The 26,589-nt window shown below is 40.8% G+C and overlaps 2 protein-coding genes across 2 annotated transcripts; both read left to right on the forward strand.

The window, feature by feature from the left end:
* Positions 1 to 474: 474 nt before the first annotated feature.
* On the forward strand, positions 475 to 1,542 carry LOC121442346 (keratin-associated protein 4-12-like). The gene has a single exon (XM_041643847.1). The coding sequence runs from the start codon at positions 475 to 477 to the stop codon at positions 1,540 to 1,542; it is 1,068 nt and encodes a 355-aa protein (XP_041499781.1).
* An 11,302-nt stretch (positions 1,543 to 12,844) lies between these two features.
* LOC121442347 (keratin-associated protein 9-1-like) lies at positions 12,845 to 13,477 on the forward strand. The gene is made up of 2 exons (XM_041643848.1): positions 12,845 to 12,916; positions 12,968 to 13,477. The coding sequence occupies exons 1-2, from the start codon at positions 12,845 to 12,847 to the stop codon at positions 13,475 to 13,477; spliced, it is 582 nt and encodes a 193-aa protein (XP_041499782.1).
* Positions 13,478 to 26,589: the final 13,112 nt, after the last annotated feature.

Genomic DNA, 26,589 nt, shown 5'->3' on the forward strand with positions numbered 1-26,589 from the left:
ATCAATAAAAAGTATTATGCTCAGTGACTGTTGCCATATTTTTCCAGAGGAGAAAGAGTAAATACTAAAAATCTGATAGGTCACATGCTTTTGGACACTAGTTATCACAGGACAGAGAGCTCCAGGTGTTTACATTGTACAACACATTTCATAGTCACTCTGCTTCTTATCTCAAACTGTGAAGAAATTAAACTATAGTGAGGGTCTTATTTCTATAAAATGAAAAATAAGTGTTCCCATGAGTTATTCTAGAAGAAGAGTCATATTAAACTTTCCAATGATGCATAGCATTGAGAAGCACTTCCTTATGAAAGAGGTACTGAATATGGAAATGGGGTAAACAACATCAAAGAAAATCCTGCTGATTGGTTCAAACCTTGAAGACCTAACATATAAAAGGTCCAGAATGCAAGAACTCTCCATATTGTAGAAAACTCATCTCTTAACAGAAACCCTCCAGCTATATCTGACACCATGCCCAAATCCTGCTGTTCCTCTTGCAGCCAGCCTTCCTGCTGCAGGTCCACCTGCAGTAAGTCAACTAGTGTGACTAGCTGCTGCCAGCCCTGCTGCCAGCCAAGCTGCTGTGAAACTACCTGTTGCAAGACTACCTGCTGTAAGCCAAAATGTGTAGCCAGCTGCTGTAGCACACCCAGCTGCTGTAAAACGACTTGCTGCAAGAGCACCTGCTGTAAGCCAACCTGTGTAACCAGTTGCAGCTGCACACCCAGCTGCTGTGAAAGCAGCTGCTGCAAGAGCACCTGCTGTAAGCCATCCTGTGTAACCAGCTGCAGCTGCACACCCAGCTGCTGTGAAACCAGCTGCTGCAAGAGCACCTGCGGTAAGCCAACCTGTGTAACCAGCTGCAGCTGCACACCCAGCTGCTGTGAAACCAGCTGCTGTGAGAGCACATGCTGTAAGCCAACCTGTGTAACCAGCTGCAACTGCACACCCAGCTGCTGTAAAACCAGCTGCTGCAAGAGCACCTGCTGTAAGCCAACCTGTGAAACCAGCTGCAGCTGCACACCCAGCTGCTGTGAAACCAGCTGCTGCGAGAGCACCTGCTATAAGCCATCCTGTGTAACCAGCTGCAGCTGCACACCCAGCTGCTGTAAAACCAGCTGCTGCAAGAGCACCTGCTGTGATCCAACCTGTGTAACCAGCTGCAGCTGCACACCCAGCTGCTGTGAAACCAGCTGCTGCAAGAGCACCTGCTGTGATCCAACCTGTGTAACCAGCTGCAGCTGCACACCCAGCTGCTGTAAAACCAGCTGCTGCAAGAGCACCTGCTGCAAACCAACCTGTGTAACCAGCTGCTGCACACCCACCTGCTGTAAAACCACCTATTGCAAGACCACCTGCTGCAAGCCAACCTATGTAACCAGCTGCTGCTGTACACCCAGCTGCTGTAAAACCACCTGCTGTAAGCCAACCTGTGTAACCAGCTGTTGCTGTACCCCTAGCTGCTGTAAAACCACCTGCTGCAAGACCACCAACTGTAAGCTGTTGACCGAGGTTTTCTACCCTGCCCAGTTCCCATAATCATTAAGTCCCAAAGAAATCCCACAGAGGTCTACATTAGCTATAAACTAATTGGCCCATTAGCTCAGGCTTCTTAATAACTCTTTCACTTATATTAGCCTATTATTGTAGTATATGTTAGCCACATGGCTCTGTACCTTTTTTTCAACAAAGCAGTCACATCTTGCTTCTATTGTCTGTGGTGGGACTGCAGAGGAATAGGATTGCTTCTTCCCAGAATTCTCCTGTTCCCATTGACCCACCTCTACTTCCTGTCTGGTTGTCCTGCCTATACTTCCTGCCTGGCTACTAGCCAATCAGCGTTTATTTAAAATGTAATTGACAGAATATAAATCATTGTCCCACACCACTTCCCCCTTTTAAAAAAAAAACAAGAACTCTGTATCTAATATTCTTTGTTTAGCTTTTCTCTTGACCATTAGCAATAACAACTTGTAACCAACATTCTAAAAAAAGGAAACTGTCCATAGTCCATTTTGGGAATGCTGACACAGTTTTCCAGGCTACTTCCTGCTGGTTGGGGGTGCTGATAATCATATGGGGACCCAAAGAAAATTTAGAATTATGATCAAGTCCTGACTGAAGTATCCTGTGAGGCTTGATTATCTCAGGCAGTAGTCTTGAACCAGTTCTGTACATAGAACTCTGACATCTGGGCTATCCACCCCTATTGGAGATTTCTCAAGGGGTCTTCCTTGATCAAGCCTGATTTTTCTTAACTGAAAATAAATCCACATCTTCTCATTTTCTGTGTAAACAAAAGCAAATCCTCTTTTCCAAAGTAACATATTTTTTACTTCAATTTTGAAGTCAGGGTATTTTCAAAGTACCTATCTTGGATTAATTCAGCAGCATTTATAAACAAATATCTTTTAGCAGCTGTTGCTCCTCCCTCAGCATTCAAACAATTCAAAGAGAACATAATAACATACAGTATCCAGACTCTGTGTGCATTTTCATCTTTACATGGCTTTATTTTAACCTCTAATTCTTTTATTTTTACTTTTAATTATTGGCTTTTGAGACACGTTCTCTGCATATCTTTGGCTGTCCTGGAAATCACTCTGTAGACCAGGCTGTCCTTGAACTCACAGAGATCCCCCTTTCTCTGCCACCCAAGTGCTGGGATTAAAGGTGTGTCCCACCTCACCTTGAACTCACAGAGATCTGCCTGCCTCTGTCTACCAATTGTTGGACTTAAAGGAGTATACTACCACACCCAGCTACTCTCTTTCTTTTTTTTATTTTAAGGACTTTAAGCTTTTTCTTTTCTTTCCCAAGCCTACATATACTTTTAAACACACTGTAAACCATTTAGAGGTTTTCTTCATATTTGAACCTCTCTTTACTGTATATATCTCTTTTGCTGGATGCATAAGTCTTTAATTTGCTAAGCTATATGGCTAGAATTAAAGCGTGGCATTGACGGCTGGTTCCAGCCCATTCCTTAGCTTTCTGAGATTCCAGCCTCATGGAGGAGGTACTGGCTATAGCCATGTTTATTGCCACAACTCTATGGCATTTCAAGGTTCCTGCCAGCAAGCAAGCTGCAGCAGTCTGCTCACAAACCACACTCAAATGCTCTGTAGCTGGACCTCCTGCCTGAAAGAGTAAGAGTTTGCCCTAGCAGGACAGCCCAGAAAGCCAGCATTTTAAAACATGGCTTTTTTCCTGCTATGGCATGCAGTCAGCTTTTCATCAGCACCATTTAAGTGTTTCGTGGAAGGACCTCTTAAAAGAGCTGCAAGGTTTTACAGAAAAAGCTGAGTCAGGAAGCCTCTCTTAAATGAGAACAGTTGCCTTTAGCAAGTAGAGCCCACCTGAGAAAGTACTGCTATCAAGAAACTTAACTCTATTCTTTTTTATCTAGAATATCTTTCCAAGCTCTCTCAGGTTTTATGTGGATGCAGTCATCCACACATTGGGCACCATTTGCTGACTGAGGTTTTCTGTCCTGCCCGGCTCCCATAATCATTAAGTTCCAAAGAAATCACACAGAGGTCTACATTAGCTATAAACTGATTAGCCCATTAGCTCAGGCTTCTTATTAATTCTTATAAATTACATTAGCTTATTATTATAGTATATGTTAGCCACATGGCTTGGTACCTTTTTTAGCAAGGTAGTCACATCTTGCTTCTTCTGTGTCTGGGCCTGAATTGCAGAGGAATGGGCTTCCTTCTTCCCAGAATTCTCCTGTTCCCATTGACCCACCTCTACTTTCTGTCTGGTTGTCCTGCCTATACTTCCTGCCTGGCTACTGGCCAATGAGCATTTATTTAAAATGTAATTGAGAGAATATAGATTATTATCCCATACCAGTGAGCCAACCCGTGTGACCAGGTACTGCCCACCTTCCTGCAAGCCCAGCTGCTGTGAAACCACCTGCTGCAAGACCACCTGCTGTAAGCCAACCTGTGTGATCAGCTGTTGCTGCACACACAGCTGCCAACCCAGTTGTTGTGAAATTTGCTGTTGCCAGCCCTGTTGCTGTGAGTCCTGCTACTGCCAGCCCTGCTGCAAAACCACCTGCTGCTAGCCCGCCTGAAATAAACCAATTCATGGGACCACCTGGGCCCTCTAGTCCAGCTGCTGCCAGGCCTACTGCTCATCAACTTTCCAGCTGAACAATGCCCAGAAAACTATCCTTGTGTCACACCGGTCTCTCCATGTGGGCAGAAGCTCCCATGGTCTTCTGAGGCTATGACCACTTCGGAACACTATGAGTCACCTTGATGGAATGCAAGTCCACTCACTCTCACTCTCCTTTTCTCTCTGTATGGAGCCTAGCTCACAGCTTCTCTTCTCAGCTTGAATCTTCATTTTTCCCTCTGAACAACTGAGAAAACACTTTAAATAAAATTATCAAGAAATGTTTGGAAATTTGATAACTTATGGACTGTTATTCATATCCATATTGTCTGTCATCATTACACTTTGATAAATCACTTGATAGTAAATAGAGTCACATGCTCCAAAGACATTTTATTGTGCAATATAATGAAGTCTCTCTCTTTGTTTCTCTCTCTCTCTCTCTTTCCCTCTCACACACACTGTTATTACAATTCCTTTCCAGCAGGAAACATAAACAGCATCTACTCCTCCTAAGGTTCCACTCACAAACCAAAGCTGAATTCCACCAAATTTGACACTGGGGAACTAATGAATTTATTGGGCTTCCTTACAAAGCATAGATAAGGGACTGTTTACAGGAACATGAATGTGCCAACCTGAAAATGCTACAATGGAATGTCTTTACTTAGTAGGGATAAGAGCTTTCCCACAGCTTCATAGATAAAGACTCATCTCTAGTCTTCTTTAGACCCTCCCAAAGACCACCCACAGTTGGAGCAGAGTTGCATGCAACTGGTGGTACTGAATAGCTGGATACTCTGATTAAGACTCCTGACCCGCCCACCTCTCTGTGAGGGATGTAAACAGTAACCAAGTCCTCCCGGACTGATCTTTTACAAAGGGCCACAACTCCAAGATGGCACTTGTTTGGCTCAGAGGACAGTTATGTGCCACACACATGCATGTGCATGTACACACACATACACACATACACGCACACACATACACACATACACACTGGACCCAATATAATCCTTCATCTCCTGAACAATGGAAGTTAACAGACAATGGTTACCAGCTCCCTCTGGCTCTTACCCCTATGCTCTGGAAAAACCTTCCTGCTGTTTTCTTCCCTGACTCTGACTCAAAAACCTCATTTGAATGGAATCACACAGCACTGGTCTTTCTGTTGTGCTTTTTCATTCCTTTACTGTTGATGAGTATTTGCCTCGCTCTTGAGCAAGAAAGCCAACAAATGATTGCAATTAAAGAACTTCAAATGGACATCCACGAAACTCACTGGTGGTACAAAGTGACACTGGTAAATGTATCGATGTCAAACAATGGAGATGGGCCAGATGTAAGTGATCTAAATAGAACACTGCATTGCTGCTGTTCAGGTTTAAAAATGCAAAGATTAAAGTTAAACTCAAGGAAATGGGTGTAGATTCTCAGTGCATGGGCTAAACACAGGTGAACAAAGTGCACAAGATAGACCATGTTGCTTCCAAGGTTCAAAGCTAGACCAACTTGACACCCTCTCATAAGAGGAAATACCATGAATGTCCCACCCACCTTGTCTGGCTTGATCTTAGGCAGATTTTACAAAAAGGGAAAGTTGGTTTTCTTTAGGGATAAGGGTGCTGAGACCCTATTCATGCTCTAGTTCATGGCCCTACTCTCTGACACATGCAAACAACACTAAATGGTTTCAATTGGAACTAAATTTAAAAAAAAAATTACTAATCATTAGGTTTTTTTCCACTGAGTTTGATAAAATAAAAAAGCAGATGAGTGATAATCATTTGTAGAAAAACAACAACAAAGTTCAAACCCATTACTCACTGTTTAAACTCCTCTTTCTCCGTTTATCTTCACAATGACCTCATTCTTAGTTTGCATGGAAACTAATTTACCAGTCACTTCTCCACTCTTCTCCTTGCCTCTAAAAGAGAGCAAATTTCCTCAAGAGCTTCATGAGTTGTTTTCTTGTTAGTCAGCATTGAGTATGGTGTCAGGTATGCATAGTGGAACATGTATCAAGATATGAACAAATACAATGACTGTGATGGATGAGCAGAAGGCAAAAGACTACCATGGCATTGGGCAGATGGAGGCTTCCTGTTGAGATTGTGGGGGTGGGAAAAAAGAAATTAAGGAAAGAACAGAGGGAAAGAAGGTAGAAGGAAGAAAGGATAGAGAGAGGGAGAGAGAGAGAAGGGAGAAAATAGGAAGGAAAATTATTTCTAGTTTGTGTTATCTAATATAACATTAAAAACATGTTTCTCATATAGCCTTTATTATTTTGAAATGGGGCCCATCTATTCCTAAATCCTCTTGGATTTCTATCATTAAAACATGTTGAACTTTATCAAATGCCTTTTCTGTCTCTTTTCTGAATTATCATGACATTTCTAGCATTGAGGCTAGTCATATGATGAATTACACTTGTTTATTTGCATTTGAACCAACCTTACATTCCTTGAATGAAATCTACTTGGTCTTGGTTGTTATTGATGATGTTGCTGTTTTTGAGAAAGGGTCTCACTATGTAGACCAAGCTGAACTAAAACTCACTATGATTCACCTGTCTGTCTCCCAAGTACTGGGAATAAAGGAATGTGCCACCATGCCACACTAAACCTGCTTATTCATGATATATGACAATTTCATATATTCTAGAGTGCAGTTTGCAGGGGAGGGGCATTAGGGTCAGCATGTTGTGTTTATATTCTTAGAAAATTGGTCTATCATTGTCTTTTACATTGTTCCTTTCTGGGTTTCATATCAGGACATGACTAGTTTCATGTGGATGAATTTGGTACCGTTCCTTCTGTTTTAAGTTCATGAAAGAGTTTGAAAAATATTGCTGCTAGGTAGTTCATGGGATCTGATAACATTCAGCAGTGTCTATGTTCTGCCTTTTCTTAGTGATAAGATCTTTACTTACTGTATCAATCTTATTGTTCATTTTGGGACTGTGCTATCTTTATTTTAGTAAATTTATCCATTATGTCTAAATTTTCCAGTTTTAGGGAAAATAGTTTTTGTAGTATGTAGTAGTGATTATGAATTTCACAGGGGTCTACTGTAACTTTTCCTTTCTTGATGTAGGTGGGTCATATGTCTATCTGTTGCTTTCATTGATTAATTAATAAAGAAACTGCTTGGCCTTTAATAGGACAAAAAATTAGGCGGAGTAAACAGAACAAAATGCTGGGAGGAACAAGGCAATGAGCCAGACGCCATGCCTCTCCTCTCCGAGATAGAAGCAGGCTAAAATCCTTCCTGGTGTGCTACACAGATTATTAAAAATGGGTTAGTCAAGATGTGAGAGTTAGCCAACAATAGGATGGAACTAATGGGCCAAGCAGTGTTTAAAAGAATACAATTTGTGTGTTGTTATTTCCGGGTATAAAGCTAACTGTGTGGGAGCCGGGCAGCGGGAAGCAGCCCGTCACTCCACACTACACTTTCTTTTATCTGACATTCCCATTCTCCATTTTGATTAATTGGGCCATATGTTTATCAGTCTTGTTGATCTTTTCAAGGAACCAGCTCTTTGTTGGTTGATTGTTCTTTTAGCCTCTAGCTCATTAATTTCTGCACTACTTTTTGTTATTTCTTGACAAATACTAAGCTTTAGATTAGCTACTTTTTGTTTTCCTAGAGTGTAAAGGTGCATCATTAGGTTGCCTGTTTAAGACCTCTTAAGTTTTGTGTGTGGGAACACTTGTAGCTGTAACTTTTGTGAATGCTCTAAATATTTCCCAGAAGAGGTGATATCCTGTACATTGATTCTCACTTGAGTCTAAGAAATTTTGATTTCTTCCCTATTTCTTCAATGACCCACCTCTTGACTCAAAAGCAAGCCTTTCAGTCTCTAATTATTCATGAAGTTTCTGTGCACACTCTTGCTATTGGTTTCTCCTTTTATTCCACTGAACAATGGAAGGATACAAGAAATTGTCTGCTTTGTGTATATATTAAGAGTTTCTTTATGGATTATGATGTCAAAAATGTTTGGAAAGATTCCATGTACTGATGAAAATAATACACATTCTTTATATGTGGAGTGGGATATTCTGTATATATCTATTAAATCCAGTTGACATATGACAAAATTTAACCCTAAAGCTTCTTTGCTGAGGTTTACTCTGATATTCTATGATATTGTGGTAAAATATAAGAGTGAGGCCCTAAACTCTTCAAATTGTCATTGTATTGAGAACATTTTCTCTTAAACCTGGAATGAGACGAGGGTCTCCACAACCTCCACTCTTGTAGTGTATTGTGCTTAGTCTCAGGTAGTGCAGCAAGACAAGAGATAGATAGCAAAGGGTAAGCACCATGAGAGGAATAAGCAAATTTATGTCTGTTCAGAGGCTACATGATTTGATTATTAAAAGGTTTTCCAGACTCTACAGGAAACTCTTAAGTTTGGCAAGCACTCTTATTTGTAAGATACAAACCAACATACAAAAAACAGTAGTTTAAGGCCGGGCGGTGGTGGCGCATGCCTTTAATCCCAGCACTCGGGAGGCAGAGGCAGGCGGATCTCTGTGAGTTCGAGACCAGCTTGGTCTACAGAGCTAGTTCCAGGACAGGCTCCAAAGCCACAGAGAAACCCTGTCTCCAAAAACAAAAACAAAAAAAAAACAGTAGTTTACATAGAATTAATGAACCCACTGGAAAGAATGTTAGGAAAACCATTCTGTTCAGGATAGGTCCCCACAAATAAAGTTCTTATCAATGATATTCACAAAGGATGTGAAGGACCAATGTAATGATGATGTAGGAGGCCCTTCTGTCTATGTATTGCTTTCATTGGTTAAGGAATAAAGAAAGTACCTTGGCCTGTTGATAGGACAGAACTTAGGTAGGAGAAGAAGACAGAACTGAATGCTGGGAGAAGGAAAGAGTCAGAGAGATTCCATGGAAAAGCTACCAGATATAGACATGGGGAACATTTGCTGGTAGGCCATGACCTCATGGTGATACACAGATTAATGAAGATGGGTTAGATTAATATGTAAGAGTTATCCAATAAGAGGTTAAAGCTAATGGGCCAAGCAGTGTTTTAATTAATATAGTTTCTGTGTGATTATTTCAAAGCTTGACAGCCAGGAATGAAAAAGTGGCCCTCTTCCTACATAATAAAGCTTTGAAGAAAATATCATATGATGCAGAAACCTTTCATGAAGAAGACACTTCAGGGCATGGACATGGACAATAAGATTCTCAACAGCTCTTCAGTAGATCAGACAATAATAGCAACAAATGGCAAATATAACTGCATCAAATTAAATAGATTCTTCACAAATAATGACACAGTATATAAAGTAAAATACAGGCAACAAAATGGAAAGATATAAGAAAAACCCATTCCCAACTATTCATCCAGGGATTTACATCCAGAATATAAGATGATTTAAAAAATTAAAAACAAAAATGAAAGTAACCTAATCCATAAATGGGAAAATAGTCTGAAAATGTAAAAAGAATAGCACAAATTTCTAGTAAATTCATGAAAAACATAAATAGTCATCAGGGAAATGCAAATCAAAACTACTTTTAAATTCCATCTCACCCAGTCAGAAAGGCTGCTATCAAGGAAACAAATAATAAATGCTTAGGATATAGCAAGGAAAAAAAACCTTTTTTCATATTTGAGGAGAATGTAAATTGACATAACACTTAAGGAAACCAGTTTGAAGTTTCCTCAAAAAGCTAAAAGTAAAACTGCCATTCCTCTGTGTGCACATAAAGACACCCGTGGAGAAAAGTCTACCACCATGGCCATCAAGTGACTATTACTTTACTGAGTTTCTAAGATCAGTCCAAGAGCACATCAACAAATTTCATGAATAGGTAAACAGTGCAGAATATAAATGAGTGAAATCACTCTGCATTAAAGACTGAAATAATTATTTTGCACACAAACTGTGGGAATTGAGTTACCATGATAAGTCAAATAAGCAAGATTCAGAATGGCTAGTACTGATTGTGGAAACTAAAGGAGAAAAAGACATGAGCATAACAGGGGAGAAAGGTAGGCCTGAGTGAGGCAGAAGAGAGAGTACAGAGGGCGTTATGCTGACAACAGTTGATCAGAGTCTGCCTTGCACAGGGAGAAAGTTGTCACAGTCTTATACATTCTTTTGTAAAAATTAATATATACTAATAAAAATTTTTCTTTTCTGAATTTTGAAGAAGTACATGTTAGGTTTTGAATTAGTTTACAAATAGTATCAGAAAAATTAATTATCTAAGAATAATCTAGCCAACAACAGGCCAGACATTTGTCACCTTGACCAATTTAAAAGAAGTTACTTTTCTATGATGTGATTAGAGGGTATGGAGGGCTCTGTAACCTGAAATTTTTCTCTTTCTTTTGCTTAAAATAATGTCAGACGATTGTATTATGGCTTATTTTATGTGAATTCTATTGCTATGCAGGAAGTCTGACTAAATACACAAATGAATGAACATTTCAAAAAAGAATTGATTAATCAATTATTTACATATTTAAACACCTATTATGGTGAGCTGACTGCTTGTTGATCCATGCTACCTGGCTAGCTTAGACCTGAAATAATCAGACAGAAACTGTATTAATTAAACCACTGCCTGGACCATTAGCTTTAACTTATAATTTGCTAACTTTTACATCTTGGTTAAACCCATCTCCATTAGTATATGTATCACCATGTGGCAGTGGCTTACCAGTACAGTTTTAGCAGGTCTGACTGTGGCAGCTCCATGGCATCTCTCTGACTCTGCCTCCTATCTCCCAGCAGGCCATTAAGTTTTCCCCACCTACCTAAGTTCTTCCCTATCAACAGGCCAAGCCAGTTTCTTTATTGATTAACCAATAAAAGCAAGACATAGACAGAAGGACCTCACATACCAAACACACTAAAAAATGTTCTTATCTACTATCCACAGTGACATATAAGATTTTTAACACATCTTTAACTTTAATTTACTCAAATGTCAACAAGCTACTATTTTCTAGAAAAATAAAAACCCACATATAGATTGTGTCCAATTCATTCAGGGGAGATTACAGGCCAATGAGAAAAAGAAAGAATAAGATTATTACAGTGAGGCATTCCTCAATCATAAGCTGAGTTGAGATGCCAATTATAATTTTTATTTGCAAAAGGACAAAGAACCCAAAGGTGGCACCATCAAATGACAAGAAAAGTTGATAGGCAGATACCATCTCCCCTTGAAGAAGAATGAGAGGGTGTCATTAAAAAAAGTATGGAACTTCATTTCTCAGTTGTTAACAACAACATGAAGATGTTCATTTTGTAATACTCTCTCCATGATAACATCATTTATTCCCTATATAAATATATATCTGCCTTAAGAGGATTTGATTTAAATAAATTTATACATTTGCATCATTAGGCACCATTTCAACATACCTTAAATCCATCATTAACCACAAAGAAAACCAATAGAGGAAGAGAAAAAAGAATGATAAGAAAATGAGAAAGACAGGAAAAGCAATAAGGCAGAAGGAAAAAGACAAAAATGACCTAAGTCTGAGCTAAGAGCACTGACTGAATCTACTGTGTCAACAATTCCCAGCTTGCTCAGGTTTGTTTCATTTGAATGATGGTATTCATCATTCAACTCTCAACATGATCCTCCTGGTGAGCCCCTCAGGAAAGGGCAAATTAGGACGTTTAGACATGAACACACACACACACACACACACACACACACACACACACTTTGATATCTTCTCACTCTAATGTATTGCCACTTCCACGTCATCTGTCCTCTAGTCTACTCTGATAGGGAATATACTGTGCCAGATATCTTTATGCCAGGTGCCTTTGAGACACGCAGACGGAGAAGCTGGTAAAGAAACAGACATCTCAGCCAATCTGAAGTGAGGATTTTGTGTGTAAAGGACAGACACTGAAGCAGCCCATCACTGTGACTGTAACAACATCATCACAAAGGTACTTCATCAGCTAAGGACTGTTGCAGAACACTCCTTACACTGCATGAAGATGTGTCACTGTGGTTGGATTATAAGGATCTGAAAGGCAAGTAGCTAGGCAGGAACAAGTAGGGCAGTACTTCTGGGAACAGAGATGTCTAGGGAAGAAGAAAGGGAATGTCGCCAGCTTGACACAGAGGAAGCAGGACATGCAGGAAAAGAGAAAAAAACATGAGTCATGTGACAGCACTTAGATTAATAGAAATGGGTGAATTTAACATATAAGAGATAGTTATAAACAAGCCTAATCTAAGGTATAGATTACATAATTAATAATAAGTCTCCTTGTTGTTTTGTTTTTGTGAGCAGGAAGCCCAAAGAAAAGTCTACCTACAAAAGACAGGAAAAAAAATGTAAACAGACACTCTCATTATCCCAAGACATCAGGGGCTACCACATGAGCAGATGATGATGAAGGACACAGTGAGACTGGTTGTACTATACCCTTCCCTTTATTGAATGCGTTCCTATGAGTTATTCTGGAAGAAAAATCAGATTAATCTTTCCAATGATGCATAGCATTGAGAAGCACTTCCTTATGAAACATGTACTGAATATGGAAATGCGGTAAACAACATCAAAGAAAATCCTGCTGATTGGTTCAAACCTTGAAGACCTGGCATATAAAAGGTCCAGAATGCAAGAACTCTCCATATTGTAGAAAACTCACCTCTTAACAGAAACCCTCCAGCTACATCTGACACCATGTCCAAATCCTGCTGTTCCTCTTGCTGCCAGCCTTCCTGTTGCAGGACCACCTGCTGTAAACCAACTTGTGTGACATGCTGCTGTTGCACACCCAGCTGCTGTAAAACCACCTCCTGCGAGACAACCTGCTGTAAGCCAACCTGTGTAACCAGTTGTTGCTGCACACCCACCTGCTGCAAAACCACCTGCTGCAAGACAACCTGCTGTAAGCCAACCTGTGTAACCAGTTGTTGCTGCACACCCACCTGCTGCAAAACCACCTGTTGCAAGACCATCTGCTGTAAGCCAGCATGTGTGACCAGCTGCTGCCAGCCCTGCTGCCAGCCCAGCTGCTGCAAAACCACCTGCTGCAAGACCACCTGCTGTAAGCCAACCTGTGGTACATTCTGTTGCAAGCCAAGCTGTTGTAAAACAACATGCTGCAAGACCACCTGTTGTAAGCCAACCTGTGTGATCAGCTGCTGCTGTCCACCCTGCTGCCAGCCCAGCTGCTGTGAAACCACCTGCTGCAAGACCATCTGCTGTAAACCAACCTGTGTGACCAGCTGTTGCTGCACACCCTGCTGCCAACCCAGCTGTTGTGAAATCTGCTGCTGTCAGCCCTGCTGCTGTGAAATCACCTGCTGCTAGACCACCTGATGTAAACCAATGCATGAGACCACCTGGGCCCTCTAGTCCTGCTGCTGTGAGTCCAGGTGCTGCCCGGCCTACTGCTCTTCAACTTTCCAACTGAACAATGCCCAGACAACTGTCCTTGTGTCACACCAGTCTCTCCATGTGGGCAGAAGCTCCCATCATCCTCTGAGGCTATGACCACTTCAGAAACCTATCAGCCACCTTGATGGAATGCAAGTCCACTCACTCTCACTCTCCTTTTCTTTCTGTATGGAGATCTGTCTGCAAAGAAAGACACTTTAAATAAAATTATCAAAAATGCATGGAAACAATAAATTATGGACTGTTATTCTTTTCATATTGTCTGTCATCACTGCACTTTGATAAATCATTTGATAGTAGATTCATATGCTCCAAGACATTTTATTGTGCAATATAATGAAGTTCCTCTCTCTCTTTCTCTTTCTATTGAGCACCCACTGTTATTAAAATCCCTTTCCAGCAGGAGACATAAACAGCATCTATTTCTTCTAAGGTCCCACTCACAAACCAAAGCAGAATTCCACCAAAGTTGACTTTGAGGAGCCAATGAGTTTATTGGGCTCCCTTACAAAGCATAGATGAGGAGCTTGTTACAGGTGTATGGATTTGTCTCCCTGAAAAGGCCACGATGGAATGTCTTTACCTAGTATGGATGAGAGCTTTTCCATAGCTGCATAGCTAAAGATCCATCTCTACCCTTCTCTGGACCCTCCCCAAGACCACCCACAGAGCAGAGTTGCTTACAAATGGTGGTAGGAAACTGATGGATACTCAGGTATGTATTCCTAACCCTCCCACTTTTTTATGAGGGATGTAAACAGTAACCAGCCCAGCTGGGATGATTTCTTACAAAGGGCCACAGCTGAATGCTCTAAGATGGTGGTTGTTTGGCTGAGAGGACAATACCATAATGTGCTCATATGTATGCTGGCACATGCGTGCATGCGCACACGTACACACACACACACACACACACACACACACACACACACACACTGAACGCAAAGTTCTTATAAATGAACTTCACCAAGTATGTGAAAGACCAGAGTGATATAAATTTAAGATACTGAAAAACAAAATTAACGACTATATCAAATGATGTGGAAACCTTCCGTGTTTCTGGTTGGCAAATAAATATTTTGGAAATGATCATATTGTTTAAAATTATTTATAGGCTGAGCTCTATTCCCTTAAAATTCCAGTAATATTCATCCTCAAATCCCCCAAAAGTACAAAACCTTATGTGAAATACAAAGGACCACACATATGCAGTGCAATCCTATATAGGAGAAACACTACTACAGGTGTCAAAATACATGGCCTCAAAGTATACTACAGAGCAAAAGTGATATAAATCATTTGTATAGGAACAAATATTGACAGGTAGACCAATGTAGTAGGATACAAGGTTGAGAAACCAATGCACAGATATACAACCTCCTAACACCATCTTTCCAAGTGCATTTGACACACCTGGGACACAGGGGTAAAGCTGGTACCAACACAGATGCCTATTTTTGTAGATGAACAGACATGGAGCACTGCATTCGGCTAATTAATGTGAGCATAGCATCATCTCATCGCTCTCGGCAGGTGCTTCCTAACCAAAGTCCAAACAAAGGAAGAAAGCTACAGAAACAAAACTCTCCTAACCCTCTGCTCCCAGAGGAGCAAGCACATTACAGCATAAAAGCCAGAGCTGTGGTGAAAGCAATGGTGTTGCTCCTTCCTCTCATCTGAAGAAGTTCCTGTGAGTTATTCCCAAATAGAGAACAAATTGAGTACTTTAAAAAAAAAAAAAAGAATCCTATTAAGGAACAGCTTCTTCCTTGATAAACAAACTTTGAAAATGGAAAATAATATAAAGAACAAGGAAAACTATGATTGGTCCAAACCTAGGTGAGCTGATGCATAAAAAAGACCCAACTAAAAGGAAGGCCTGGTAGTCTAGAAAACTCTCCTGTAAACAGAACACCACGCTCCACGCCTGAATCCAGATAACCAACTTCTGCAGCTCGACCTGCTGTCAGCCTAGCTGCTGCAGGACCACCTGCTGCTGAACCACCTGCTGGAAACCAAGCTGTGTTGCCAACTACTGCCAGTCCAGCTGCTGTGGCCAAATTAATAGTCTGTAGCTTCTATCAGTCCCGCTGCCAACCAGCTTGCTGTGAAACTGCATGTTACAAGGCCAGCTGCTGCCAGTTGTGCTGCCTCCCCAGCTGCTGGATCACATCCTGCTTGCCTACTCTGCTGTCAATCAACTTGCTATGAAACCCCTTGCTGTAAGACCACCTGTTTTAAACTAGCTTATGTGATCAGCTGCTGCAGTGAGTCCTGCTGCCAGCTACTGTGTGCCCAGCTGCGGCCAGCCCTGCTGCCGCTGACCAATTCCCCAAGAGACAAATATCTGCACAACTTATGTAAAATCACTTCTTAATTGTGCTAACCCTAAAATTCTTGTTTAAAAATTCATTTCCGCAAGTGAGTGCAGAGGTCTCACTGCCACTCTCTTTCTGGCATTTCAGATCTCATGGCGTCTCCTGTGGAGGTCCCACTTCAGCTTCAATCCTAGGCCACTGTTGTCATCTCTTCCTCTAAGTAACTTAGGAGAGTGTGTTCCTTAAAGCCGACACACCTTCACACATCTTTATTATCAGGCTTCATTCTACAGCACACTCCACATCCTTGTGCTGCTACTTTCTTCTTCCTGGTCACTTGGAGTCGTCTTCTAAAATGTATGTAGCCTTCACAAATTCTTAAATTAAGCACCATGTTTCATTTCATGGTATCTGTCTTTATTATTCTGTGGCAAAGTCATTTGCTATGAGAGCTACATGCACAATCAGATTTTAAATGTGCAATATGTTGTCACTGTATCATACACGGAGGTCATAATGCTGCAAAGCAGGTCTCTTAGAACTACTCATCCTGCATCACTGAAATGGAAGACTCACTGTGTATCAACTCACTGCTACAAACCCCTTCTGTGAAGCCAATATCACTCTAATACCCAAAGCTGGTAAAGACACAACAGAAAAAGAAAACTATAGGCCAATATCCCTGATGAACATAGACCCCAAAATACTCAATAAAATACTTGCAAGCAGGGTACAGACATACATCATAAGAGATTATCCACCATGACCAAGTTGGCTTTATCTGTGAGACTCAGGAAGGATTCAACATACACACAAGTCACAAAACACAATAAACCACATAAATGGACTTAGAAAAGCAAATCACAGAATTATCTCAAGAAACATCGAAAAAGTCTTTGGTAAAATCCAGCATGGCTTCATGATAAAAGCCTTAGAGAAAGCAGGAGTATATAGAACACACCTCAGCACAGCACAGCCATTATGGAAACTGGTATAAAGTAAGAATTTCCATGTGACCCACCTGTACCCTCCTAAGCATATGCCCAAACGACTCTGTACTCTACCACAAACATATCTTTGTTTTTCATTTTCAAATTGCTTGAAAAAGCGTCCAATTAGCTTTCTATACCCTTTCCATCCCCACCACTGTGTGAGGATTCTCCTTTCTCCACATACTTGCCAGCATCTTTGTCTTTAGTTTCTTCTGATAATAGTATTCCAATGTTACAATTACTGAATAATATTCCAATGACATACTGCCAGTCTGTTTAGCAAACTAGACAACAGAGGAAGGATGTCTTTCCCCTGACTTATGCTCAGCTCTCCAGACACTGCCATTTCACAAGTTAGCAGTGCTTCTAAAAATGTCAAGTTCCTCCTGTCCAAACGAATATAAATTCTCTTGATAGTTTTGTCCTAGGACACCTCAGTGTACAGTCCTTTTGCTGATACTTCTACTTTTTACCAAGCCAGCACCCTTCAAACCCTGAGAAAGCATCCTTTTTGTTAACTAGAATTCTGTTTTAGACGCCTTACCTTCTTATGCAGCCATGACAACATCCAGGATCTTGGCTGTTCTGGGACGAACAAGATGTAGAAATGCATCAGTTAAAACATGTTTCACGCCAAGGGGACTCTGGGCTGACCTACTGCTCACCCCCAGACTCATTACCATCTCATTGTCATACACCACCCCAGTAAAATCCCTGCCCAACCATATAATCGTGTCCCATCCTGTTTCCAACTCAGATGCAAATCAACTCTTGAAGATTAAAGGACAGGACTCTTCCATCTCCAAGATGGACTCCACCCCCTTCACAAAAACTCGGTGAATAATGCTCCTACTCATAGTCAGCATCATCCCCTTTGGTCCTTTAGCTTTAAATCCATTGTTCAGGTGAGATCCTGATCTGCCAATCATTTCTCCTCAATCCTTGGCTCAATAGACTCTAGATTCTATTCTTGGTTCCAAGATACTTACAGGGGAAAGGATCCAGTTTGGGTTCAAAAGTTGACAACATTTTCATTTGGTACTTTGTTTTTACAACATTTTAGAGCAAGTCAGGACATTGCTTGGCATGCAAGTCTAATTATATTTTTGAGTAACTCAGAGGTTCCTCCACAAATTTTAGAAACTAAATATACATCTCAGAATAATAAATTTTGAATAAATATAAGTAACAAAATAATAATTTTTTCTTCCAAAAATGCCAGGGGCTCTCATGTCTTCTGTATTTTTCTATCAGTTAACATTCTGGCATACCTAGTATATTATTTATTTAATAACTACACTCTCTCCTCGGAAAGTTTAGCCAGCACATGTACTGAAAATTAACTCCTCTTTTGATAACTATGTGGCACCTAAAGACACTTCTTCACTTTTATTCTCTGGAATAGTTCAATATTACATAAATGACTATTATTAATTTTATAAAATTGCTTGATAATTTTTCTTCTTTATAGAAGATAAATCAGTAACTCGGCCACATGTAGCTTTCTGAAGTTTCCCCACAGATTGCGTACAGAGAAAAACCCATAGTGTTGTTTCCCAGTGCACCCACTGAGAAATCGCTACTCCGCACACCAGCTCCGAATCACTGCAGTGTTTTCTACAGGCATGAGAAGTCCTAAGTAATAAAAATGAGGAGGGGCTGGAGAGCTGGTCCAGTGGTTAAAAGCACTGGCTGTTCTTCTTGAGGACCAGCCTCCACATGGCAGCTCACAACTGTCTATAACTCCAGTTTCAGAAGATCCAACACCTTCTTCCGGCCTCTCGGGCACCAGGTACACAAGTAGTGCACAGACATGCATGCACACAAAGTACCCATACACATAAAATAGCAATTTTCTTAAAGAAAATAAGTATAAGAAGATAAAGCAAAGCCAAGTTGTGTTCCTGGGAGGTGGAGAATCTAGATAAATTCAGAACTGACTCAGTTAGATGAGGTAGAGGAAATACAGTAAAATAGAAAGAATGGAAATTTATATTTAGGAATAGATATGCATAGTTAGTATGTCTCCAAATAAGGTATCCATGAGTCAAATATGGTGTAACATACACAAATCATGACCAAGCTGTATTGGTTTCAGTAAGGCAGTATCAGTCTAACATTTAAATATGCCTCGGTGTTTAACTATGTGTACTAAAAAAGACACGATAATCAAATATATTGAATGTTAAACTAAGAGCATGCTATAAAACATCAGTGAGTTTGGAATTGAGTTGTGTTTTCTTTTGTGGGGAAGGTGGAAGAAAAGAATCTACTTTCCAAGTACCATTTGTTATAGATGCTATCTCTCATCCAATGTCACTCTTGGCATCTTTGTCAAAAACCATATGTGAAAAAAGAAGGCATGAATTTAAGAAGAGTGTCGAGGGGTATTTTGGAAGTTTGAAGGAACGAAAGGGAAGGGAGAAATGTGATTGAAATACAATCAGAAAAATCACCAAAAATATACTCATGAGCTCAAAGAACTATTTAAAAAAAAATCATGAGTCAGAAATTTTAGGATCATGGGTTTCTATCTGGGTCCTCAGTTCTACCCTACTAATAAATGTGTCTCTTTAATACATAACACCAGAATGTCCTTATTACTATAATGTGTGGTACAGCTTGAAACCAGAAGTGGTGACCGTTCCTGAATGGTGATTTCATTGTCTGAGATTGTTTGGGCTACTCAGGGTCTTTTGTACTTCGGTATGAATTTTAAGTTGTTTTTTTTTTCAATTTGTGTGAAGAATTGCCATGAATTTTTTTGTGGACACTTGCATTGCATCTATAGACTGCTTTAGGTGCTGTGGTCATTTCTACAACATTAACCCTACCAATCCATGATCGTGGAAGCCCTTTCCATCTCGTAGCATATTTAAATTCTCTTTGGTGTTTTATAGTTTCCACTGTAGGTTTCTTCTTTACTAGCTTTGGAGGATTGGGAAAGATCGTTGTGAAATAATTAATGCCTTTTGGACATGATGCACTCATGAATCCACAGGAACTGTGATTGCCTACCAAAGACCTGCATAAAAATCAAACTAATTCCAGCATATACGAGGAGAGGTAAAATGCCCCGTCCCTACCTGAGGAGCTTTGATAGTTGAAGGTTGTCGGGGTAAGGAATTTAAAGGTTCTTTTGAGACTTTTTAAGTGAAATGTCTCATTCTCTACTGGATAAACCCTGTATCACTGGTTCTCAACCTATGGGTTGTGAGGCCCTTTAAGGTTGTGTAATAGATATCCTACATGTCAATACTTGCATTAGGATTCGTAACAGCAGCAAAATTACAGTTATGAAGTTGTAATGAAATAATTTTATGTATGGAGGTCCCCACAACATGAGGAACTGTACTAAAGCATCACAGCATTGGGAGGGTTGAGAACCACTGCCCTAGACCCATGTGCATATGGACAGTACTAATTGGATTCATCATTGCACCAAAAAGAAGACATGAGTTGGGAGGGAGATACAGTGATGGAATCTGGAAGAATCTGGAGAGGGAATGGTTGGTGGATCAAAATAAATAATATGCACATATGAATTCTAAAACATTGAGTTTTCTGATTTGTTTTCCTGTTTGTTTGTTTGTTTGTTGTTCAAGATAGGGTTCCTCTATGTAGCCTTGGCTGTCCTAGATCCAGCTCTGTGGACCAAGTTGACCTCAAACTCACAGAGCTCCACCTGCTTCTGCCTCCCAAGTGCTGGGATTAAAAGTGTGCATGCACCACTGCTCAGCTAGGTTGAGTTTTCTTGAGTCAACGTATTTCCCAGGTATAACAAGGAGGAAACTGCTGCAGTTTTAAATCAGCACCACACATCACACAACACACCTTCCACTCAAAGAGGAACTCTGCAGAAGAGGAGGGGTTAACTCACAAAGCAATCAAACAAAGATATAGGAAGCATGCCCCAAATCTGCCTTCTTAGGGATACAGTCCAGGGGATGCTGATGTGACAGAGAAACAGAGTGATCTGTAGCATGGGCATAGTAGGTGGGTGCAAAGTGAACCAATCCATAATTTGTACATGCACAGTCCAATGTCATGGCTTGTCCGGAACACAGGTGAAAAGGTAGCCTGCTAGTGTGATTTTCCACACTTCGACCTCAAAGAAGTCATTCACTGGAAATATCCACAGTCTCGGTTGAACTATCAATGGTTTCCACCCCAGTGCGTTAGATAAATCCTCGCTCCAGGTTTCTGCAAAGCATCTCAGGCAGCTGCTATCATCAGGACCTGCCATCATCACATATCATGGGTGTTGTCTGTAGCAAAATTGGTGGGCACCAAACAACGTGGTTTTGCAGAACCTCCAAAGTTGAAGCCCTCCAAAATTAAAGTCAGCGAGAAGAGAGTTATTGAAAGAAAAAGATGTTCCTTTCCAGAGGATGAGGAGATGGTTGGAAGACCTTGGAGCTCATTTCTATGCTTCACTCCAGCCATAGCATCCCGTCTGTGTTCTCTTCGTGATCTTTCCTTGGATTGGAAATTAATTATTATGCTCATTTAAGGTGATTGACAGGCCTAAGGAAAACTTTTACTGTCTCGATTAAGTCAGGTCCAAGAGCAACACATCTTAATTCCTCCCTTGAACAGAAAGAAAAGATAAAGGGAAGATAAAGAAAAAAAAAACACAGACAGGCAGGCAGAACACACGCTCTACTTCTCTACAGGTTAAAACTGTAATTTTCTGGACCATGGTTTTTTCAGATCAGCAACAGTTAAAGTCCTGTGTGCAGCAACAGCTAAAGTCCTGTGTGTTCATCACAGTATGATCTCAGAACTGGGAAATGACAATAAACCATCACTGTATCTGTTAATATCGCTTCCTTCTAGTGTATCCTGCTGCTTTAGTCCACCTGCTCTGTCTGGCTAGGCTCTTTTGTGGATGTAGTAACACTGTAGCATGAGGGGCATGGTCGATCGGAAGTTGTAATTAACCAGACCAACTTAAAATAATATTCGGCTTTAATAAACAGAAGAAAAAAAAAACTTACAAACCAGGGTTCCAGCGATCCAGGAACGCAGAGGGCAAAGAGGAAGAAGCAAGCACATCTGGATGTTTTTATCTGTTTTGTGTGGCCCCAGGGGGACACACCCTAACCAGAATATGATTGGCTGAAGTTCCCCATCATCTCCCCCTTTGTCTAAACAAGATCGAACCCAACCCAATACAACTATATACAGTAGGAGCAGATACCAAATATAAAATTACAAACAACAAACAATATTAAGCAAGAAACATATAACAAAAGTTTCACTAAGCATTCTATTTCAAGGAGTCTAAATAATGTAGAGGGTAACTACAATTATCTAATCTTCAACTCCATCAAAGATCTGAGAAGGGAAGTAATATTACTTGAACAACCAGGAAGTACAAACGAGAAACTTCCAAAATGTGCAACAAATGACAGAGACAACTGACTACCTGGGCAGTCACCCAAAGTCTCGTTTGCAATGTTGAGGCAACCAACTTTGGCTAAGGCCTAACATAACTGACATACCATTTTCAAAGGCAAGGAACGTTTTAGAACTATCCTACCCTGTCTTGGCAAGATAAGACAATCCTGTTTTTATACATTTACGGATACTCTGTATCTCTGTCAGTAGTCGAGGTATGGGCTTTTCTTTGCCCAAAGGCCAGTTCTGCCAAGAAGACAAGCTCCCAGTGGAGTGTCTTTGGTGCTCAATGTTCTCTCGGGAATAGAGCAGTGTTGCCAGGAGTGATCACGTGTCCTCCCTGTAATGGAAAATACAAACACTTTTGAGAATTTCCCCACGTATCTTGCAGAGGTACGCTTGCTTCCCTTACTCTGTGACCATGGCTTTTCTAATGTACTCATTCTGTCTTGCTGTCTTCTTTTGCTGGCTGCTTTGAATTGTCTTCCCAGCTCTGCAGAAGCCTCCCTTAGTGCCTCCCGGTAAATTCCTGATGTCGTCCAGCCTCTTCTGTGGTATCACTTTTTGTCTGGCATTTACTTTCCAGGACTTACAGTCACATTTTTTTTAAAGGATCATTTGTGATGATCAATTGCAAATGATCCTTGCATGGAGAAAGAAGAAAGCCTATTGAACATCTATACCTTGACATGTATACAAGTAGACACACACACACACACACACACACACACACACACACACACACCTTCCCATCTCATAGTTAGCCCACAAAATGGGCAGAGAATAGATGATTACTTTCATGACATAGTTGGGAAGAGTGACTTACCTAGCCACAGACACTTATCTAGCTACATTCAGATGATTGATTTGTAATAAAAGGGCACCTTTATTATTTAGTTCTAATGCAAGTAGAAACAGCTCTTGCCCGCTGTTACAAGGAGGACAATTAGAGTTGTCCATCAGCAGTGGCAATTATGTCTGGTACATGTAAGACATATTTAAGAATGTATTAGAATTGTGTGATGGATTATTTTGGTTTTAACTTGCAAACCTGGAAAGAAAGAACCCCAGTTGAGGAATTTCCTCCACTTGCTAGGACTGTGGTCATGTCTACAGGGCACTGTCTTGATTGTTAACTGAAGTTGAAAAATCCCAATCCACCAGGGGCAATGAAATCCCTGGATAGCTGTGTCTATGAAATTACCAATAATTACAAATTACCTAATTGCTCATACATTTTGACTTCCTTTTTTAAATTGGGACTTCAAAGATGGAGACTGAAAACAAAGATTTCTTTCTGGATGTTAAAATGATCATTTATTTCAACAAGATTTAGGCATTTACTGTATAAGTACTGTGACAGACACCAGGGTTAGCCACATGAGCAGGACCATCAAGATGTGCACCATCATTGTCCAGAAGAATAGAAACAGGAAAAGGAATGTGCAGACCAGGAGTGAGAATCACGAACTTATATCACAATTACATAGCTTTCTTGTTACTCCTCAGTCAATGTGACAAAATACCCCAACAAGAGCAACCTAAAGGAAAAGGGACTTATTCTAGTTTACAGGTTCAAAAGGAAATGGCCCATCATAGCAGAGAAAACACAGCAGTAATCTGGTAAGGCGTAGGAGCAGAAGGTTGGCTGGTCACATTGAACCTATATTTAGGAAGAAGAAAGTGAACAGGAAGTCAGATCCGGCTATAAAGCCTCAAAGCCCGCCTTCTTCTCCCACCACTTCCTCCAGTGGGGTGCTAAGGGTTCCCCAGCCTTCTCAAACAGCACCACCCTCTGGCGACCGAGTGTTCAAACATATGAACCCTTTGGGGAAGAGTTAGCATTTAAGTCACCCACATAAAAGACAGTAATATGTGGCAACCAAACAAAGGGAAAAAGAAAGAGAAACTTGTCTACACTGAACACAGGAATCAACATGTGGCTGGGACAGGGTGACACTGAGAGACGCTTCCAGAGTAAGTGTAAAGTGTTTAGACTATGCCATTTCTCACAAACCAGAAAAGGGATGATGAGATGGTGTGGGTTTCTGGTTTGGAAGTCCACGACCCAGCCTTTCCCTCCTTCCACAGCGGGAAACAAGCAGGTGAACCGAGGAAGAAAGATGCGCACATGAGTTCTCTTTGTATGGGCATTCTATACAGGTTTCCTGGCAAGAGACCAAAAACATTCATGGTGCCCTAAAGCTGGTGCATAGGCAGGCATGATGGCAACGCATGAATCCTCAGGAGGCAGTGGCAGAAGGACCACGACAAACTCAAGGCCAGCCTAGTCTACACAGCAAGTTTTCACCAGAATCAGATCCAAAGGCTAAGACCCTGTCTCAAAAACCCAAAAATAAATAAATGGGCCTCGCCAGGGTTACACACACCAGACCATCTGCAGGCCTGAGTTTTCAGCCAGGAGACATTCAAACACTGAATCTGGCCACTGCTTGTCAGGAAGGCTCGTGAGGATTCTTTCCATGCCTAGGATTCCTCAAGCTCCCTAAACATTCTGTCCTGGTCTATCATTACTAGATTGATGTATTGCTAGCCAGCTCTTCCTCTGAAGTGCACAGCATTCAACCGTGCTTTAAGGAGAACATAAACATCACCACGGTCTAGAGTGTTCACTTTAAAGAATGCTACCTTCAGAGGACATTTGGGGCAGAATTCACGGTTCTGATCAACTTAGAAAGGATTTGGCCTTTAGCCTTGCAAACTCACAGGCACAGTGTTGTTTACATGCCAAGGATGAAGCCAGCGCCTGGAGCAGAAGCCCATAAAGCAAGGGCATCTGTTTATTAATTTACAGTAGCCTTAGCTTATAGGAACTGCCTACCCATCCGATGGCCAAGGAATCAGCACAACAAGTCAAAAGAGCAAAGTGTTGGGGGCGTTTGGTATGTTTACTGCACAGTGTCTCCCCAGGGAAGCATGGGAACCCGGTCCTGGGACTAAAACCCCTCTTGCATGCCTCCGTTGAGCTGGGCACTGGCAGACCTTCGCACCCAGCACTTCTCTGAAGTCGTGAGTTCCCATGCTTCAGCGACACCTTCACTTAGGTTACACATGTTTATATATCCAGTCAAAATCTCTGTCAGTTTTTCCGGTTTCCATGCAGTCTTTTCTTAACGTGACTTCACATAATTGAGTTTTGATCTTTTGTAAGGTAAATTCCCAGTCTGGAATGGCATCTAACTGTGGCTCCCCACTTGTGGTAAGGCTTCGCTAACACAGCTGTGCGGCGAATAGCCATGGTAGAATTTATCTTTTGGTATAGCTTTACTATCTCTTCATGGTATTTCTTAGTGCATTATAATTGGGGTTTTATTCAACTTTCTCTTATCTTCTAAGGTCTTTAAAATTGGGAATTCTCAGTGAGGTAGAACTATCATTATAATGATAAAGTAGAATTGTCATCACAGTGTTTCCTAGGCTGTGCATGTATACATGTATGACTGTATGTGTATATGTGCATGCATATATGTATGTATATGTGTGTAAGTATACATGTATGTATGCATATGCTTGTGCCTCCATTCATCAGGATATCACTTGTTTCTTATAACTCACATGTACATCATATTTTTCCTCCTTAAATATAGCATATTAGAGATTATATCACAGTTAAATTAGTGTTCTTATCATTTAAATCAAACATAAAAGATCATCTCTGAATTCTCTTCCCTTTAATACTTTTTTATTTGTTCCTTGAGAAATTCATACATAGAACATTAAATTAAGTGGAATAAAATAGGAATTTTTTTGATACAGGGTTTCTCTGTGTAGCTTTGGTGCCTTTCCAGGAATTCACTCTGTAGACCAGACTGTCCTCAAACTCACAGAGATCCACCTGCCTCTGCATCCTGAGTGATGGGATTAAAGGCGTACACCACTACCACCCAGCAAAATAGGATTTTTCTATATGTCTGACATTGATGCAAACACAGGCAAATCTTGTAGGGAATATTGGTCTTGAACTTAGATCCTTTTTCTTGAACTCTTTAAATTTCTTGAGCATCTTGGCACTGGGCCATTACTCTTCGGTACCTGAGCTTGCCATTCTCTCATCTCAACTGGCCCTAGCAGTCCTTTGTCCTTTGGCTTCTGTCAGGCCCGTGCATAAAATCTGTAATTTTCAGTCACCCATCCTTCCCTCCTCAACAACTATACTGTCAGTAGCTTATAGAAAGATTTTTTTTAAAATGACTCAAACTGTGTCCATTTCCAGAACAGTGGACCCTAGACAGTGGACCTTACCCAACCTCAAAATGGACACAGGGATGTCTTCCCCTCTCCAGAATTCCTT

Source organism: Microtus oregoni, unplaced genomic scaffold (genome assembly GCF_018167655.1).
Source record: "Microtus oregoni isolate MIOR12 unplaced genomic scaffold, Mior012 000091F_ref0000469, whole genome shotgun sequence".
NCBI classification, from domain to species: Eukaryota; Metazoa; Chordata; class Mammalia; order Rodentia; family Cricetidae; genus Microtus; species Microtus oregoni.